The following is an 18,667-nucleotide window of genomic DNA, read 5'->3' as shown; positions in this document are numbered from 1 at the left end:
GTAATTCCGTGTCACCCTATAAACGTGGAAACTTTTTTGGATTCTCCAATCTGGCATAATCGTTTGATACAACTAAATAATAGATCTATTTATTGGCCCTCTTGGAGAACTAAAGGGCTATTTTGGGTCAAACATTTGTATAAAAATGATTCTTTTATTTCTTTCTCAGAGGTTTCTACATTGTTTGGTTTATCTTCTGCTTCTCATCATAAATTTCTGCTCCTTCAAATTGTCATATTTCAGGCATACAATTCCTTTCAATTGGATACTCTTTTTAACTCAAGGGGGCATATTCTCAAGGATCTATCGCTGAATTAACGGCACCTTATCGCAGCCAAATTGGCGATAAATTTATCGCCCCCATCACAAGCTGGTGCAAACAGCCGATATCACCAGTTTTCCATCGATAGCATCCTCAAAAAACATCGCCACAGATGACACCGGCAACTATCACTAATGAGATGCAGAGTAGGCATTCCCGAGCAAAAAGCCACAACAACACCACTCCACAACATTCTCAACAACCAGCCAGATTGGCGTTAAAATCATAAAACAGGCGCTAAGGCGTGTTAGGAGCAGGAAATTAACACCTGCTCCGACCTGGTGCAAAGTTGGACGACAACCGGCTCCAGAAATGGGAGCCCAGACCACAGCCACACATGAAGAACAACAGATGCCATGGAGCCATGGATCATGCAGCTCGGAGCCCTAAATGGGCTACAACACCCACCATCACCCCCCCCCCGGATCCACCCGCCCCCCCAGACCACCAGAGAGGCAGCGCAGACCCAGACAGCGGACCTTCAGAAAATGCACCAGCCTCACAGACCCAACACCAGAGAATGTCAGTGCCCAATACAGACTCAAAAGGACAACCATTCCACGCATCCTGACCACCATTGCCCACAGGCAGACGGCACCAACACAGTGGACAACCAACATCCCACCACAGACAAACCTGCTGGCCGTGCTGCACATGTTGGCCTCCGGTACCTTCCAACCAACAACCGCCAGAGTCAGAGGAGTCCAATCCAAGACCCCCACAACTGTCTTGGATGCCATCATCAGCTTGGTACCACACTACCTATACTTCCCCCATACTGCGCAGGAACAGCTGGAGACCAAGCAAGGCATCTACGCCACAGCTGGCTTCCCGCACATGTTAGGGGGCAATTGACTGCACACATGTACTACTTGTGCACCCTGCACACAAGAACCACAACAGAAAGCACACATATTCCATCAATGTGCAGGCAACAGTGGTCCACCGGGGAATCTCCACCAACATCTACGCCAACCACCCAGGCAGTGTGCATGATTCCACTTCTACTGACAGTCCATCATGAACCAGCGCTTCCAGGTTGGCACATACGGAAATGCACTGCTCATTGGCAAGTACCAAATGAACACACCCCACACCTCAACTCCACAATCATGCAACTCACAACTCTGGGAATGCACATGTCACAAACTCACATAAAACATGCCAAACAACATGCCCACCCACCAGACACAACAGCACAACTTACTGTGACAACCTGGACCAGCCATGCACCTAAGCCATCAACGGCATGGCACCTCAGCCACACAATAGCAGATTGTGGGAAGAGGTGGGGACCAGGCATGTGCGCAGGAGGCAAGTGACCGATGAATGAGAATGTACACAATGCCAAGTGTGACGTGGATGTGGTGGACAGACTGCAGTATGCAGACCACACACATATCCATGTCGACATACACCGCTGTTGTTTGGAGTGTAGTGGGCAGTGGACGCAACCATGTCACCCCAGTCAGTGGGGAAGATCCAGGAAATGTAGCTTGTTACGTCCCCCCCTGTGAGCGTGAGCAGAGTGGGATGGCCCGGCATACGCCAGGCCAGCGTAGGGGTGTGAATAAAAAGCACGTAGCTCTGGGCGTGGTTCTCTTCCGGAATGTCCAACATCTCTGCCAGGGCAGCGCCCCTCACCCTGCCATGAGGCGCACGCCATCGCCGTGAGTGGTGTTCCTTGTGATCCTGTGCGCCTGCTGCACCCCGGGCCGTTGGTCCCCGAACCAGTCCTACCCGGACCTGCGCACTCAGGCCTCAATGCACACCTGCCGACACCGGTGTGTGTTGAAGAGGGCCCACCACGTGCTGGTGCAAGCTCCAAGCCCGAGTGCCGCGACCCTGGCAGCCTCCTCAGACCATCACGGCCTCTGCGACACAGGCCTGCAGTACTCCTTTCTTGTTGACGTACTCCACCGGCATACACATCGGACTAGTGGGTCACACATTTGGAACTGAGTCTTGATTACACTATGGAGAACATTAATTTTGGCTGCTTTTATGTCACTATACTTCTTTTGATGTGGTGACAACAAGTCTGTGTATAGCATTCCAACACACATGTCTGTGGGCCCACGCAGACTACTGCCCTCGAGCCACACTGCGCTCGAGTAGGTCACACATTTTGAACTGAGTCTTGATTTTTCAAAGGCAGAATACATATCATTGCACGCAAGGAGAGGTGTAAGAGTTTCACCCCTTTCAGTCAGGAGGAAAAAAGGACCATCGTTACAGAGGTGATCGAACACTACCAACAACTGCCCTGGTGTCACTAACTCTGTGCATCGCTAGCCTACGACACGTGGCTGTGGGCCACTGCTGACCGCGGCATCCGGCCTACACTGCGGTCGAGTAGGTCACACATTTGGGACTGAGTCTTGATTATACCATGTCCGAGTACACACATTAATGCAGAGTTTAAATCACTATACTCCCTTCGATGTGGTGACACCAAGTCTGTGCATAGCATCCCAACCACACGTGTCTGTGGGCCCTTGATGACTACGCCTTCGGCTTACACTGCGGTCCAGCAGGCCTCACGCCAATCCAATCCAGTCCATTCCAGGCAGGACACGGCATCATCGCGGACTGAACACCCGCTCAGCTATATGGTCCTACCCCCGTCAACCACAAGTGACCCCATATGCCATTTCAACGTTGTGTGTTAGAGTTCCAGGAGGTGCTTGCTGAACAGCGGTTGTCCAGCGCTGACCGCTGCCTCGGGCCTACACTGCAGCCGAGTAGGTCCCACTTTTAGAACTCAATCTTGATTCATTAATGGCAGATTTTATATCATACTACAGGCCTTGATCCAGCGCAAGACTGAGAAATGGGGAACAACATATACCGATATCCTCCCTGCGTGGCAGACCCGTCGTCACGCACACTCATTCATACACACATTAATTGGAGGGGCCCATAACACCAACTCACACACGTCACCATTCACGAGTCTACACACACAGGAGGGATGAGTAATTCAAGCGCTGGACATGTGGGGGGAACACCTTATAACCTATAGGGAGAGAAAACTTATTTTACAAAATATACATTAACATCCGTTGCCTATAGATCCCTAATCCGAAAACATCAAGGGACTCCACCCACTTGGTCGACGGACCAATTAGTTGGATTGGTCGATGGTGATTTAGAACCAGCTAAAACACATTTAAGACTCAGAATCCTTATTTCCCTTAATGAAAAACCACAAACTCATATTTCTTGTTAATCAATATTTGTTTATCTAAATTTTCATGATAATCTATATTATCATTTGTTTCGTCAAAAGTTTAGAATTTTAGATCAATTTTGAATAAATCACAGAACATCATATTTACCTAACTTGCTATTTTGGAGTCCTCTAATTCATTGGCTCTGCATAACCAAATTTGCCGTAAATTGTCCGACTAAGCAGGCCAAGGCTCAAAGTTCAAAGTCCTCCGCTCAGCGCGTTACAGTCCCCAATTTTATCAAAGGACCAGAAAACGTGCAAGCATCTATCATAGTCCGTGGATTTGGAAAAAGTTTGCAGTCATCAAATGGTTGGGCAGCATCTGGACCATCAGGAAAGGCGTCACAAACTCCATCAAATATATCCCTCTCTATTCTACTACCCTTTTTATAATAATATCAGGTTAAAAAAGATACATTTTTAGGCTTAGGAAAGTTGTGATTGGCTTGTTGGGATCGTCCGATTCTTATTCCCAGATTCTCAGTACAGTTCGAGGGGTGAGGTCACTTGTCAGCTAAAGTGTCGGCTTGTTCCGGTGTACTGTACGGTTGATTGTTCCCCTATCTTGGCTGACCACCAAATTCACATCCTTGACCGGGAACATGATGAGCAAAGGTCGCTAAGAGGTTCACGATACTTTTCGCACATGCGCAGTTCACTCCGCGCCTCACGAGACAGTGGCCACTTCTGCGAGCGATGTCAGCGGCCATATTGAATTAGGCCCAGATGTCAACTTAAGTTAAACAAACACAAAAGAATAATTAATACATAGAAATGGTGATTCTAATGTTGACCCCTTACTAATCCCTCTATGTGCTTGTATTTATCTAGCGACATTTAAAGCCATTATATTCACCTTTTTCGATCCTCCTCGATGATGCAACATCACAAAGCAACATATATCATGCAATATTCTATTACCACATATACTATTCATTAATATGCGTACAGATTTTAGTTATTAGAGTTATTTAGCCATGCAAATAGCAAATCCCATGTGTAGTTTAAGTTTTAATAATGTTGATTAGTATACATGCAACACTCGTTTAATAATATTATAGTTAATAGATTCTATAATTAGTATTTTCATGCAAGAATAGAGGAGGTATGCACACTTTTGCACTACCTGCTCCTTCAGCCTCATCGCAGACTGCCTCCCCTTTCAGCTCCGGTGCCACTAAGTCTGTTCCCCGACAGCCATTGACACTTTCTGGTTGTACTTTGGTGGCGACTGAGTATATGGACTGGAGGGTGTCATCATCATCTTGTCGGTGATACTGACTTGGTGGCAAAAACGAGGCAGTAGCATTCCACTCCTCCATTTGCAGCTTCTGGACGGATTCTACCCTCTGCATCATGCCCTGGAGGACACCTTCCACTGTCCCCCGCAACCCTCTGCCACATTCACCTCGAACATCGATGAGGGCCCGCTCAGCTCACGTGGCCCTATCTCACTTCAATGCAAGTCACCGTCCTGTGGCGGTGTGCCTGTGCCGGCCGCAGTGCATCCGGGGCCACTAACTCTGTGCAGCTCAAGTCAGGGACCCTGTCTGCTGAGATATTGGATGGCCTCTGAGACGATGGCCTTGGGTCATCGACGCCATGTGTCTGTGGCCCTGCGCTGTCCGCTGCCTCCGGCCTCAACTGCGGTCCACCAGGGCTCACATGTCAAATCGAGTCCTGACCGGCCCGGACGTCGCATCACTGCAGGAGGCACACGCCACCCCCGCCAGGACCACCTCCAAACGCCAACTGCCGGAGTCGAAAGTGTCTTACGGCCAGACAATCAGAGTTGCTCACACCTGTCGTGGATGCTATCATCTGCCTGATACCCTGCTCAGCACTACAGGTGCCACTGACTCAGTGCACCACGGCTCATGGACACTTCTGTTTGCTCATTGGGTGACCTCTGAACTCTGTTGACATTGTGTTGACATGTATGTTTCTGCATTGTTCTTGTTTACATGCAGTTTGTATGACAATGTACATTGTTACTGTTTGGGTGGTGCTGCAATTTGAGGCGGGACAGTGGACATGTGGACTACATGACGGATGTGTGTTTGTACACGTACATTTCAATCTCACAGTTTCCTGCTATGTTAGATGTGATTGGCCTGTTTCTGCGCATGGGCGGTCCCAGTTGTGTCCTCTATTCTGCAGTGTTGGTGTTGCACTTTGTACCACATTGTCGTGGGATGTGCTGTGATTGCTATGTGTGTGTGCTGCAGTGTGCCAAGGGGATGAGGGACATGATCCAGGGTCATTGTGGGTGTGCGGTGTGCTACACGTCGTTGTGCATGTGTGCCATTGTGCCCATCACCCCCGTGTCCCCAGTCCCTGGTCGTTACTCACCCTGTTGATGTTGTGTCGGGTCCTATTGAGCTATGTCCGTACTCCCAACTCCTTGCTCCTGCTCATCCTGTGATGCATGACTCCCACCTCCAGTCGCCGTTGCTGCCTTCCTGTTGGCAGCGGGTTTGTGCTTGGTTTGGCTTTTCACATCATGCCAGCGCCTCTTGTCCTCCTCCATAGACCTCCTTGACACTCCGACTGCATTCACGTTTGTCATATTGACGTTCAGTTGATGGTAGTGTTCTGCCACCTCCGTGGCGCTGATCTGGTTTTCCTGCGGACTGCACCCCATGTCTGTGGGCCCTTGATGACTGCGCCTTCGGCTTACACTGTGGTCCAGCTGGCCTCACGCCAATCCAATCCAGTCCGTTCCAGGCAGGACACGGCTTCATCACGGACTGAACACCCGCTCAGCTCCGGTGCTCCTACCCCCGTCAACCACAAGTCACCCCCACATGCCATGTCAACATCGTGTGTTAGAGTTCCAGGAGGAGCTCGCTGAACAGCAGTTGTCCTGCGCTGACCGCTGCCTCGGTCCTACACTGCGGCCGAGTAGGTCCCCTTTTCAGAACTCAATCTTGATTCATTAATGGCAGATTTTACATCATAGTACAGGCCTCATCGCAGACTGCATCCCCTTTCAGCTCCGGTGCCACTAAGTCTGTTCCCCGACATCCATGGACACTTTCTGGTTGTACTTTGGTGGCGACTGAGTCTATGGACTGGGGGGTGTCGTCATCATCTTGTCGGTGATAATGACTTGGTGGCAAAAACGAGGCAGAAGCATTCCACTCCTCCATTTGCAGCTTCCGGACGGATTCTACCCTCTGCATCATGCCCTGGAGGACACCTTCCACTGTCCCCCGCAACCCTCTGCCACATTCACCTCGGACATCGATGAGGACCCGCTCAGCTCACGTGGCCCTATCTCACTTCAACGCAAATCACCGTCCCGTGGCGGGGTGCCTGTGCCTGCCGCAGTGCATCCGGGGCCACTAACTCTGTGCAGCTCAAGTCAGGGACCCTGTCTGCTGAGATATTGGATGTCCATGAGACGATGGCCTTGGGTCATCGACGCCATGTGTCTGTGGCCCTGCGCTGTCCGCTGCCTCCGGCCTCAACTGCTGTCCACCAGGGCTCACATGTCAAATTGAGTCCTGACCGGCCCGGACGTCGCATCACTGCAGGAGGCACACGCCACCCCCACCAGGACCACCTCCAAACGCCAACTGCCGGAGTCGAAAGTGTCTTACGGCCAGACAATCAGAGTTGCTCACACCTGTCGTGGATGCTATCATCTGCCTGATACCCTGCTAAGCACTACAGGTGCCACTGACTCAGTGCACCACGGCTCATGGACACTTCTGTTTGCTCATTGGGTGACCTCTGAACTTGCTCCAGCTACCACCATGATGCTCCGCAGTTGTCTCTTTAATGCTGGTGTTTTCTGTTTCCGTTTTGATGGTGTTCACTGTTGTAGTTGTTGCCAGCACCAACCACTCCTTGCGGGCTGGCTTACACTCACCCCACACACATCCAGCACAGGCGTCACTGAACATGTGACCCTGCCAATAAAGGGTCCGGACGCACGTTTCCATAGCCAGTCCCACAAACTATCTGCGTGTGTCCGTGTGGTCATGATGTATGCATGAGGGCCCCGAGCCCTACAACATTACATTGTGCTGTGTACAGTGGACGCAACCATGTCCGTGCTGGCAAATTGGTAGGACTTTGGACGTGTAGCTTTGTCGTCACCCACTCTATACGTAAGGGGAGTGGACTGGGCCGTCGTACCGAGGTCCGGCATGGGTGTGTGAAAGGTAATTCCGGGGCTCTGGGCATGGTTTATTACAGGACATGTGCAAATGCATGTGTCTCTGTCGCAGTGTGGGTCTCCTTTATGGGGTGTAGGTGGTCCCTGATGGGACTTAGACACCCACGTATGTGGTCCAGTTCAGCTTCCATGAGCTCTTACCCCACCCACACCTGTTCGGCCACCTCCTTTTGACATTCTGACACCTGGCATTGGAATGCGATGTGTGCCTCGGTGGAGTGTTGGGAGCCATCCGTGGTGGCGGGTGCTTCCTGCTGTGTGGTCTGTGCAGGGGCTGGGGTCTCCTCTATGTAGCTTGACAGCCCTGCTCCTGGGGGTGGGTTGCCTAAGATGTCCATGAGCTGTTGTAGGGAGTCGGTGTCGGAGGTGTGGTGGTCGTCTCCAGCATCACTGATAAGTTGTCTGGTCTGCTCTGCTGGAGGTGTTGTTTGTCCCTCTGCAATGTGAAGGGGAGATGCATGTTGCCATTGTGTTGACATGTATGTTTCCGCATTGTTCTTGTTTACATGCAGACTGTATGACAATGTACATTGTTACTGTTATGGTGGTGCTGCAATTTGTGGCGGGACAGTGGACATGTGGACTACATGACGGATGTGAGTTTGTACACGTACATTTCAATCTCACAGTTTCCTGCTATGTTAGATCTGATTGACCTGTTTCTGCGCATGGGCGGACCCAGTTGTGTCCTCTATTCTGCAGTTTTGGTGTTGCACTTTGTACCACATTGTCGTGGGATGTGCTGTGATTGCTATGTGTGTGTGCTGCAGTGTGCCAAGGGGACGAGGGACATGATCCAGGGTCATTGTGGGTGTGCGGTGTGCTACACGTCGTTGTTCATGTGTGCCATTGTGCCCGTCACCCCCCCGTTCCCCCAGTCCCTGGTTGTTACTCACCCTGTTGATGTTGTGTCGGGTCCTATTGAGTTGTGTCCGTACTCCCAACTCCTTGCACCGTCTCCACACTGTGGCCTCCATTTGCTCCTGCTCATCCTGTGGTGCACGACTCCCACCTCCAGTCGTCGCTGCTACCTTCCTGTTGGCAGCAGGTTTGTGCTTGGTTTGGCTTTTCACATCATGCCAGCGTCTCTTGTCCTCCTCCATAGACCTCCTCAACACTCCGACTGAATTCATGTTTGTCATATTGACGTTCAGTTGATGGTAGTGTTCTGTCACCTCTGTGACGCTGATCTGGTTTTCCTGTGGACTGCACCCCGTCTTCCTCTCCCTCTTCTCCTTGGCCTTCCCCGACACAGTTGTTCCTTGCTGGTGGTCTGTGGGGCTTGTGGGGTTCGCGTTGCCCTCTGCACTCGGTCTGGGGGCACGCATGGTGCTACGCAGTTTTTTTTTTTATTTTGGTGTGGTGTTTTGTTGCTTTTATAGTGCATTTTCCCGCATGACGCTTGGGAATTGCAGGCCTGTCGCTGATTTTTGTATCGCGATTGGCGTCATCGCAGCTTTTTTTGCGTTTGTGTTTCACATTTTTGCTGCGTCGAGTTGACTTTATCGTGGACATTTGACACGTTCTCGTGAGCCTATAGCATTATACCGCCGGCTTGTGAATACCAAGTTAACACAGAGTTATTTTCCCGCGATAGACTGCGATGTGAAGGGGTTCGTTAAGCTACTTTTGCGGTAGTTATCACACGTTCTTGAGAATATCCCCATCGTCTTCCATCAATTTGACCAATCTTCTGCTTACAAATCCAAAGGTCTCTTCCATATATTCCCTCCTCCAACATTAGTGATCGTCATAAATCCCCAATCAAACGTGCTTGGCAAGCTGACCTTCAAGTTACCATAATTAATCACAAAAGGGAGTTATCCCAAGCAAATGTCAGTAAGGAATACGGAAGACGAAGAAGAGGAATAGAGAAAAGGAAAAATGATTCCTTTTTAAAAAGAACCCTCACTCACCAACCTAGTTGGTGACATGCTTCATCATCGGGTTCCCACCCGAGCAGCTGAATGTCACTCGGGTGTGCTTCGATGCCTGATTACAGCGGAGCGGGTTGATGTTTGGTGAGAACAGTGCAAGTGAGTGAATAGAGAAAGTGAATAAAAATATCTTTATTCCTTACATTTTTTTCACATATTTTCACTACCTGGATGCCATAGGTCAATTTAAACGTACATAGACGTCCAACTCTGCTTTTAACCTTGTCTTATTGCTCCATTAAATAAATCCTAGGGAGGAATAAAGACATTTTTATTCACTTTCCCTCTTCACCCACTTGCACTGTTCTCACTAAACATCAACCAGCTCCGCTGTAATCAGGCATCAAAGCACACCCGAGTGGCATTCGGCTGCTCGGGTGGGAACCCGATGATGAAGCATGTCACTAACTAGGTTGGTGAGTGAGGGTTCTTTTTAAAAAGGAGTAATTTTTCCTTTTCTCTATTCCTCTTCTTCGTCTTCCGTATTCCTTGCTGACATTTACTTGGCATAACTCCCTTTTGTGATTAATTGTAATACTAACAGGGGACTGGGAGTATTCCCCCCAAAAAATCCCTTTCTCTCTTTTTTTTTTGTTGATTGACTTCAAGTTGCCATACCTGTCTCTAAGTGGAAACAGATTTGGATCAAGATTAGAAAATTCTCCCATGCAGCCAATACAAGCAAACCAATTGTTTTGTTTATAATAGGCATTTTACAACACCCGTTCTTCTTCATAGAATTTATTCCGATACTCCAGATACATGTTGGACGTGCTCTGCACAACAGGCTGACCTTAAACATGTACTTTTTACTTGTTCCTATGTCTTCACTTTCTGGCATCAAGTTTGGGATCAGATTAATTCCATATTTCGTTTAAATATACCCTACTCTATTTTAAAACATTTCCTAGGACGTGTATCAGGTGTGTGGGCTAATGTTTCATTTATTGTGCACATAATAGACCTTTTATTTGCAGTTGCTTTTCAATTAATCACAAAGCATTGGAAAGATTCTATGCAGTTATCGTCAAAAGCATGGTGGTATGCAGTCTGTTATAATCATAGATTAGATATTGCATATGTGCATCCTTTGTCTCTGGTTTTGGAACGGCAACAATTGTGGTCACCAATTACTCAGTTTTTAGATAACTCTGCCAAAGGATTTCCTATATTTTCGCCTGCAATTCAATAAGTTCTTAAACCCCCTTGATTCCCTTCCTATCTGTAATGTTTTTCCTTATTCTATTGTTATTGGTTGATTACATAGTTATACGTTTTTCTTGGTTCTTGCAATTGGACATTATGCAGTGTGGTTCCATGTGTATTTCAGTCCTTCTCCCCCACCCCTCTTATTTATTTATTTATTTATTTTTTAATTGATCAGGCTTCTTATTTTTGTATTCCCTAATGTTGTATTCATATGTATTTCAATTAATGTAGACCCTTTATGATTTTAATAAATCTTTCTTTAAACTTAAAAAAAAAACATATCCAATAATTATTGGATGCGTTAAATACCTTCACACTCATAATTCCATCCCATATGTACATATAGATTTATGCGTGGGTCAGAATTAACCGACCCACTGATAATCAGAGCCGAGGCTAAGTAATGTGGAAACTTACAGTGGATTCCCTGCTCCAAAAGAATGTATAGCATTCACCTTCTCTCAGCCTCATGGCATTGAAGCTTCGCAATCCAGCTCCAAAAACATTCACAAGCTCATCGATATCCCTCAAAGGTACATTCTGCTTCTTTAAAAGAACCATCATTTTCACAGGCTTCAGATCATTTCAGACAGGGTTTAGAAAAGAACAGAAGACCAAAACGATACAGTGGGTAAAATATTTATCTCCAACATTGTAACTCAGTTCACACACACAAGCACACTCACTGATGCCACAAAAACATTAGAAGGTTCCCTGACTTACACAATACTGCACCACGGCCATTCAGCAGGCTGCGGAATGCTTCTCAACAATACAACAAGCACACCAGAACCCAACACTCACAACAGGACACATAAGACAGCCTACCTGCACCAATTCTGATAAAACTTAGCACCAGAAGCACATAATTTGGCCACCAGACAACAAGACATAACCAGTTGGGGAACAGACAACCATTCATCCATGGAAAATGGCAGAAATGACAATGCATTTTGACTTCCTCACGCATACCCAATACAGAAGGACCACATACTAATCTCTCTGGAACCACCACCAAGCACTACATAGAATAATCACAGATCAGGCAGAAAGGTAATTGACTCCCCTGAGTCTGGTCAATGAGAAAGTACAAAATTGGGTGGAAGGACAGCCTCCACACTGCGGAGAGAGCTGAGTGGCTACACTAAAGTTATACATGTGCTTTACAAACGCTCATAACAACACATCAGATGGAGCCAGTCATCCAATGCAAGCTTCATTGTTGCATTGTCTGCAGGTTAGGTGATGATTGGCAGCTTTGCAGTTGCTCATGTTGGTATCAAGTCTGGAAAGTACAACTGTACTAAATTAGCTTGTGAAAGTTTACTTGAAATGTTGAGACACACATAAGCAGAATGTGGTTGTCTCTGTTCAGGCTCAATATCAAGTCAACTCTAGCCTTCTGATCTCACTAGAACCCACAAATGAGAACAGGAGTGCAACTGGGGCAAATTAATTTGCTGTATTCAAGGTTCGATTATATTGACAATTTACAACAGTCATTCTATGCATCAAAATGAAGAAGGCATTATTTAATTGCAGGTGAAATACTCAGGAGCTGGAAAGCTGTGCAATTTAATGTGCCAAAGTGAAGCTACCGTTAAGAGAGTTGCCAATGCTTTGACTGAAGCTATGGGCGTGGGGCAAGGGTGGAAAGCTGAAGAAGTGCATAAAAGAGAGTAAAAATTGTTGGCAACACCAAGTAGCTTCAGCGAATCCTCAAGCAATCATTGTTGGGTTTCTGACTTTAACGGACAAAGTGTTCTGGTTTTTGTCCATCCTGACCAGGATCTGGAAGTGGTCAAGATAAGAATGGAATGTAAAGCAGAACAAGCAGAGCAGGGTGGCTTAGTAGAAGGGGGGTTAGACAGATGTTGAAAATATAGTGAATAGAAGAGGAGGAGTCCTGGGCAACACTGCAAGTAGGGTTCTGAAATGTTTATTAAAAATTTGGATTAGTGATGATATGGCATCAGTCAGAGATAAAGGAGGTGATCGACATTAGGGCATTGGCAGTGATGGTAGCTATTAAAAGACGGAATGTGGTGGTTAATGGGCTAAGCGTTGCCTAAATAACTAACATGCTGGAGATGTCAAGATCACTTCGGTTTGTAAGCATTTGCATGTCCTTTTGAGATGAACTGACCACTGACTCAGTGCCTCTCTGGGGTGAAGAAGCTCGTTACAGAGGTTTTGATAAGAAGGGGAGGCTGGAGATTGGTCTTTAGTATTTTGAGGAGACAGAGGTTTTAAAGGAGTGAGTTTTCAGAGATAGTGTGGCAACTGCTTGTTGAAATGCTGACAGGAAAGTATCCTGAGGTGAGAGTAGACTGGAGGAGGTTCAGTTGGAAAAGAGAGGTGCAAGCTCCTTTAATAGTCTTGGTGCTCAGTGGATAATTGGGTGGCCAGAGGTTGTGTAAGTTAGTTTTCTCAAAAGGATTGGAGGAGTCATACACTTTCTAAGGGGGGTGTAGTGAAGCTATTGGGTAGATGTCATGGAGATCTAGGACGTGAAATGGGTGATGTGCTAGTATTATCTTGGCTATTTTTGTGTACAAAGAAGCTGAAAAGTTATTTGCAAAGTATGATGGAAGCTAGGGTTTAAGAACCAGTTATCGTTGTGTGGAGAACCTCAAGTATTGTTTAGGTGTGTTAGAAGCCCAGCTGATCCAGAAAACATGGTTGTCAAGGACTGTTCACAGTGTGGGGCTGTTGAGTGCTTGTGGAGACTGTCTGAGAAAAGGGTGACTCCTCCCAGTAGCCATGGTGCCACTCTGCTCAGAAAACGATCTAAGAAAATTGATAGGTGTCTACTTTAAAGGAACACAGCTAGACCTAAAACCCCACAGGGAGAACACAACTAATTGGAAACCTGTGTAGATTTTGATTGAAGATATTGTTTTTGTTGCTGGGTATTGACAAGGCACCAAACTCCCCCTGACATCAGGGTTGAGAACGAGAGCCAAGCAGGGATTGCAGGTCCAGAGCCAGTTAATCCGTAAGAAGTTGGTCCAAATCTGTGTAGGAAAATATTCAAGAAAAATAGCATGCTTTTCTGAATGAAAGATAACATTTGCTGAGAAAAAATCAGGGACAAAATGTTAAACGAATGGATGAAGAGCGCCATGAAAAATAGAGGCACTAATGTACTGCATTGTGTCTTGCCCATGCTAATGCTGCCTTTTATATACCTGAAGAGGAGCTGATCTCATAAGAAGAAACTCTACCACACCTTGGATTGGGAAGTATGCACAGCTTCCAATATAGTGACCACCATCTTGCTCAAGCACTATATATGGATGAACTGCACCCCAACCAGGAATTCATGGTGCAGTGTTATCAACATGAGGTTGAACTTTAACATTCCATACATCATGCAATATGTTGGAGACCTGCCATCGCTGTCTGCCTTCCAGGCTGTCCACTGCCTGGCTAAAACATTTCAGGGTTCCTGTAGGGGCATGGATGCATAAGTGACATCTTCGATACAACAGCCTGCCTCTGACATGATGAAGCTTCAGCCAACACACTGTACAGGCATGTCGAAAACTTCTCTTAAGAGTGGACAATTTCTGAGTCTTGCCTTAGTGCTCGATATGAATGTGACATTGGCTTGACTATTTTGTCTCTTAAAGGGTCACCAAAAAGAGATGGGGTTTGGATAGAGGCATTAGCAATGGGGCTGTCCTTGTGCGAGGTAGTGAAGGTGAAACTGATACTATGCAATATAAGGCATGAACCATATGGTTTAGCTCGACAGCAATGTTCAATGCTACTTTCATCCCCACATTACCAATTGAAGCAATCCACATTGCTGCTCTGTAGCAAGCAACTCCCCAAGCTCATAGGCCACTGATTTACTAATTCACAAGTCACTATTCTTTAAAGATAACAATCTAAGGCTGCACACCCTCCACACACCAGTCCTACAGTCACCCTCCACTGTGGTCAACCATTGTCAAAGGCAGTGCTGATTTCACAGCTTGACTTTCTCTCTAGAGTATATTTTACCCAAAGGATATCTTGGACATGAACTCACATTCCTACTTAACCTGTAAGTGGCAAATTCAATACAAACCATATCACTTCCTTGTTGAATATTTGGAAAGATGTAGTAATATTAGTGTTTTAAAAAAAAGAGAATTTGGTTTTCTGTACAGCACTTAACTTGTCCACAACAGTGACTATGAGGTTGGACCACCAAGGACTGAAGTGAAGTTGGGGGAAATGGGTAGCAGTCAGACAAGTGCAGAGCTACCAAATTGGTGGAGAGTTGCTACCACGCTCAGGTGAGTTGCTTATATGGGTGTGGGGTTGGTGGGGAATGCTTTGTGAAAGGAGTGCCATAATGATCTGACCAAGGGATATGTTGTGTGTACCAACACCACAAACAAACTCCTGCAGTATCCAAAAAACAATTTCCGAATCATACAGTTATTATTTTTTTCTTTTTTTTAAATAAAGGTGCTCATCACCTAGTTTGTATGACAGTCAAAAACTTCCCTTTGGATAGGTAAAAGAGCACTTGGCAGATTGAGTGGATGGAACCTTACATTGATCTAGTACATGATTACCCCCTTCTCTTCATTAGTCTGACCTCACTTTGGATCTCAAGGCAGAACATTTCTTATGCTGATAGTCAGTACTTAATATCCTCACCTGGAATAATTAGTTTGTATTCTAGCTCCAAGTTCTTCTCTCCCAATGGAGCACGCAGCGAGCAGCGATACATCCCAGCATCTTCTACCTGAATCTCATGAATAATGAGTGACTCGTTATCATTCATCTCAAATTTGCCATCTATATTTGCTTTCCGTGGATCTTTAATTCCATAACTACTGATGAGTACATTTAGGTCGCTGCCATTGAGCACCTGCAGGGGAGGAGAGAAACATGTCCTGTGAGTATGGTACAAAGAAGAGCAGCTTATCACAAACTCTATCGTAGAGATAGTGTGGAATGTCTATGTGGGATTTTGCCCTAGGGGTTTGGTTGGGTGAAGATCTTTTGGAACTGTAGGTCTGGCATTTTGTTTCAGAGGTGTGTGTTGAGATCTGGTCAGATGACCTGTAGCTTTTGAGCCCAGACTCTGCCAATGCAAAATCCCCTCTAGCAGTTTATTCTGCGCCATTTCAAACCTCGATGGAAAACTGGGAGTCTCACTTGGTAGTTACTTCTGCTCACACTTTAGGGTTTCTTCTTAAGCACTTACCCTTCTTCTATAGTAAGTGTGGGTGCTTCTAGGTTTGACCTCATTTTCAATAAACCTCTATAATGCATTTACAAGGACTTACACTCTGAATTCCACTTATCTTTTTCACTTTATTGGATAATTGTCACAGAAGGGTGACCTGCCATCAAGTGTTTTGTGCAATGACAGAGCTTTATCAATGCTATGAATAACTTTACACTATATCTTTAAATGATATTTGGCCAATTACATCTCATATGTCATTAGTTAACACATTTAAAAATAAAATGATAATTCACTGTATTATTCCTTCTCAATGATATATTATTTATATATGATATAAGGCACTTAGAATGTATGTGTCAAAAAATTATGTTCTTGACCAAAATATTCTGTGACGCAATATTTAGGTATAGACGATATTTTTGATACGATATTTGGGTATCACAAAATTAAAAACTCAATATATTGTACTACCAACAAACAACTTTAAATTTCAAGGTTTATTTTTGTTTGTCTGTGGCCACTGAGTATTGATCAATATACTCCCCTTTCATTAAATAATGAGAATCTTAATAGGGTGCATTTCCACCTATAGACATTATATCTCGGCCTGAAATTAGGTCCTTTGCAAATCTTTTCTAAACAGAAAACCTTGCTACCCAATTACTCACTTGCAGCTATCCTTTTCATACCACATTCTGGCAACAGCTTTAGTAGTATCATTGATCCTCTTAAGGGTTTTAACTGAGGATTGGTATTAGTACCTTGTACCATGTAATGCGCAGGTAGCGAGCTCCATGGGCAATTGGGCAGTGCAGAACAGCAGGCATTCCACATTCTGCACTTTGGATTCCAGGTGATTCAGTCTTGGACAAACTAAGCATCACTATAATTACACAGGAGCAAACACCTGTGGAAAAAGCAAAAGGAGCATGGTGGATTTTTTACTGAACTTAGGTGAGCTTAAAGAGCGATTAAGGAGAGAATTGAGGCAACAGCAAATAGAGAAGGTAAATATGAGAGATCCAGTTGTGTTCCAGACATCATTAGCAAGAGTGATTTGGAGTAGTGGACTAAACATCCACAAATTCAAATATACACGTATATATAAATATTGATTGAAAAATCAAAGGTTAAAGGGACATTATTCTTAAGTGAAGATGGTTGGTTAAAACATAATGTTTTAAACTAACTAAAACAATGAAATTCACCAATTATAGTTACCTCAAGTGAATATAACTTGTGCTAAACTAACTATTACTCCTGGCCCTTCCATGCACAGTGTTGTCATCAATGATGTCATTTGAGATGCTGCAGTGATACTATCAATGATGTCATAGAACATGCCATGACTGACGTAATATATGAGCTAATGACGAGTGAATGGCAAGGGTGCGAGTTATAGTTACTCTAGGACACGGGTTATAGTTATTTTTTAGAATAGAATAAAAGAAAATGTGTGTTTGGAAATTCTTCAGAAGGTTCGTCAAACTGTGCCAAAGTAATAAGCAAACCATATATATATATTTATATATATATATACCTCCAATCCCGCTTTCAGTAAAAACGGGTCTGACACATGCTTGGGCTGGCCAACACAATTTAATGCCTCCAGGTTGCACATAAAATCAACGCGATGTCCACGCCATCAGCCCCTGGCAGACGCGTTTCGGCGGATGCCTTTCTCAATGCCGGGCGTTTAGCTGAAAGTTCAAAATGGTAGGTTTTCGCGGGGGTTTGTTAAAAGGCCATTCCGAGGGTTCCCATTGGCTGTAGAATGTAAACACAGAAAGAGGACAGGGAAAGTTCCTCATAGTCAGTACCAGCCTCTTTCCAACCAAAGATCCTCGTTCGCCGTGCAGAGCGTCCCACTTAAGGAAACAGGACAGTCCATGATCCAAAGCCAGGTACAGTGACCCGCTCTCGCATACGATAATGCGTCTTGGTCAGCCAGCTCCTAAAAATGTGGGGATCGTCCTGGAGGACTACATCGTTGTTGGTCAGCCCATTAAGCAGTGAAATCTGCTCCCTCTCCCCGATACCTTTAGCAGAGTCCAGGTCGGGGGGGCGCCGCGTTGTGCAGTCCATGCACGCAAACCAAGAATTTGCCGGCAATACGCGGAGCTCCAAACCGAGGGGCGTGCCAGAAAAGCAGAGCCGACATTCGCTTCACATACACCTCCAATCCCGCTTTCAGTAAAAACGGGTCTGACACATGCTTGGGCTGGCCAACACAATTTAATGCCTCCAGGTTGCACATAAAATCAACGCGATGTCCACGCCATCAGCCCCTGGCAGACGCGTTTCGGCGGATGCCTTTCTCAATGCCGGGCGTTTAGCTGAAAGTTCAAAATGGTAGGTTTTCGCGGGGGTTTGTTAAAAGGCCATTCCGAGGGTTCCCATTGGCTGTAAAATGTAAACACAGAAAGAGGACAGGGAAAGTTCCTCATAGTCAGTAGCAGCCTCTTTCCAACCAAAGATCCTCGTTCGCCGTGCAGAGCGTCCCACTTAAGGAAACAGGACAGTCCATGATCCAAAGCCAGGTACAGTGACCCGCTCTCGCATACGATAATGCGTCTTGGTC

The 18,667-nt window shown here is 45.9% G+C and overlaps 1 protein-coding gene across 1 annotated transcript in view; it reads right to left on the bottom strand.

The window, feature by feature from the left end:
* The window catches only part of LOC146812383 (uncharacterized), a 65,462-nt gene extending 48,474 nt beyond the window's left edge, over window positions 1-16,988 (bottom strand). The window contains exons 1-2 of the mRNA XM_085614595.1: window positions 16,848-16,988; window positions 15,549-15,762 (exon numbers count right to left, since the gene is read on the bottom strand). Of these exons, the coding sequence (XP_085470721.1) occupies window positions 15,549-15,762; window positions 16,848-16,967 (334 nt within the window). The 5' untranslated portion in view covers window positions 16,968-16,988. The remainder of the gene's footprint in view (window positions 1-15,548; window positions 15,763-16,847) is intronic.
* Between the last annotated feature and the right edge of the window lie 1,679 nt (window positions 16,989-18,667).

Source organism: Triturus cristatus, chromosome 7 (genome assembly GCF_964204655.1).
Source record: "Triturus cristatus chromosome 7, aTriCri1.1, whole genome shotgun sequence".
NCBI lineage: Eukaryota > Metazoa > Chordata > Amphibia > Caudata > Salamandridae > Triturus > Triturus cristatus.
Note: the sequence above shows the minus strand (reverse complement) of the source record. Positions and strands in the feature narration are given on the sequence as shown.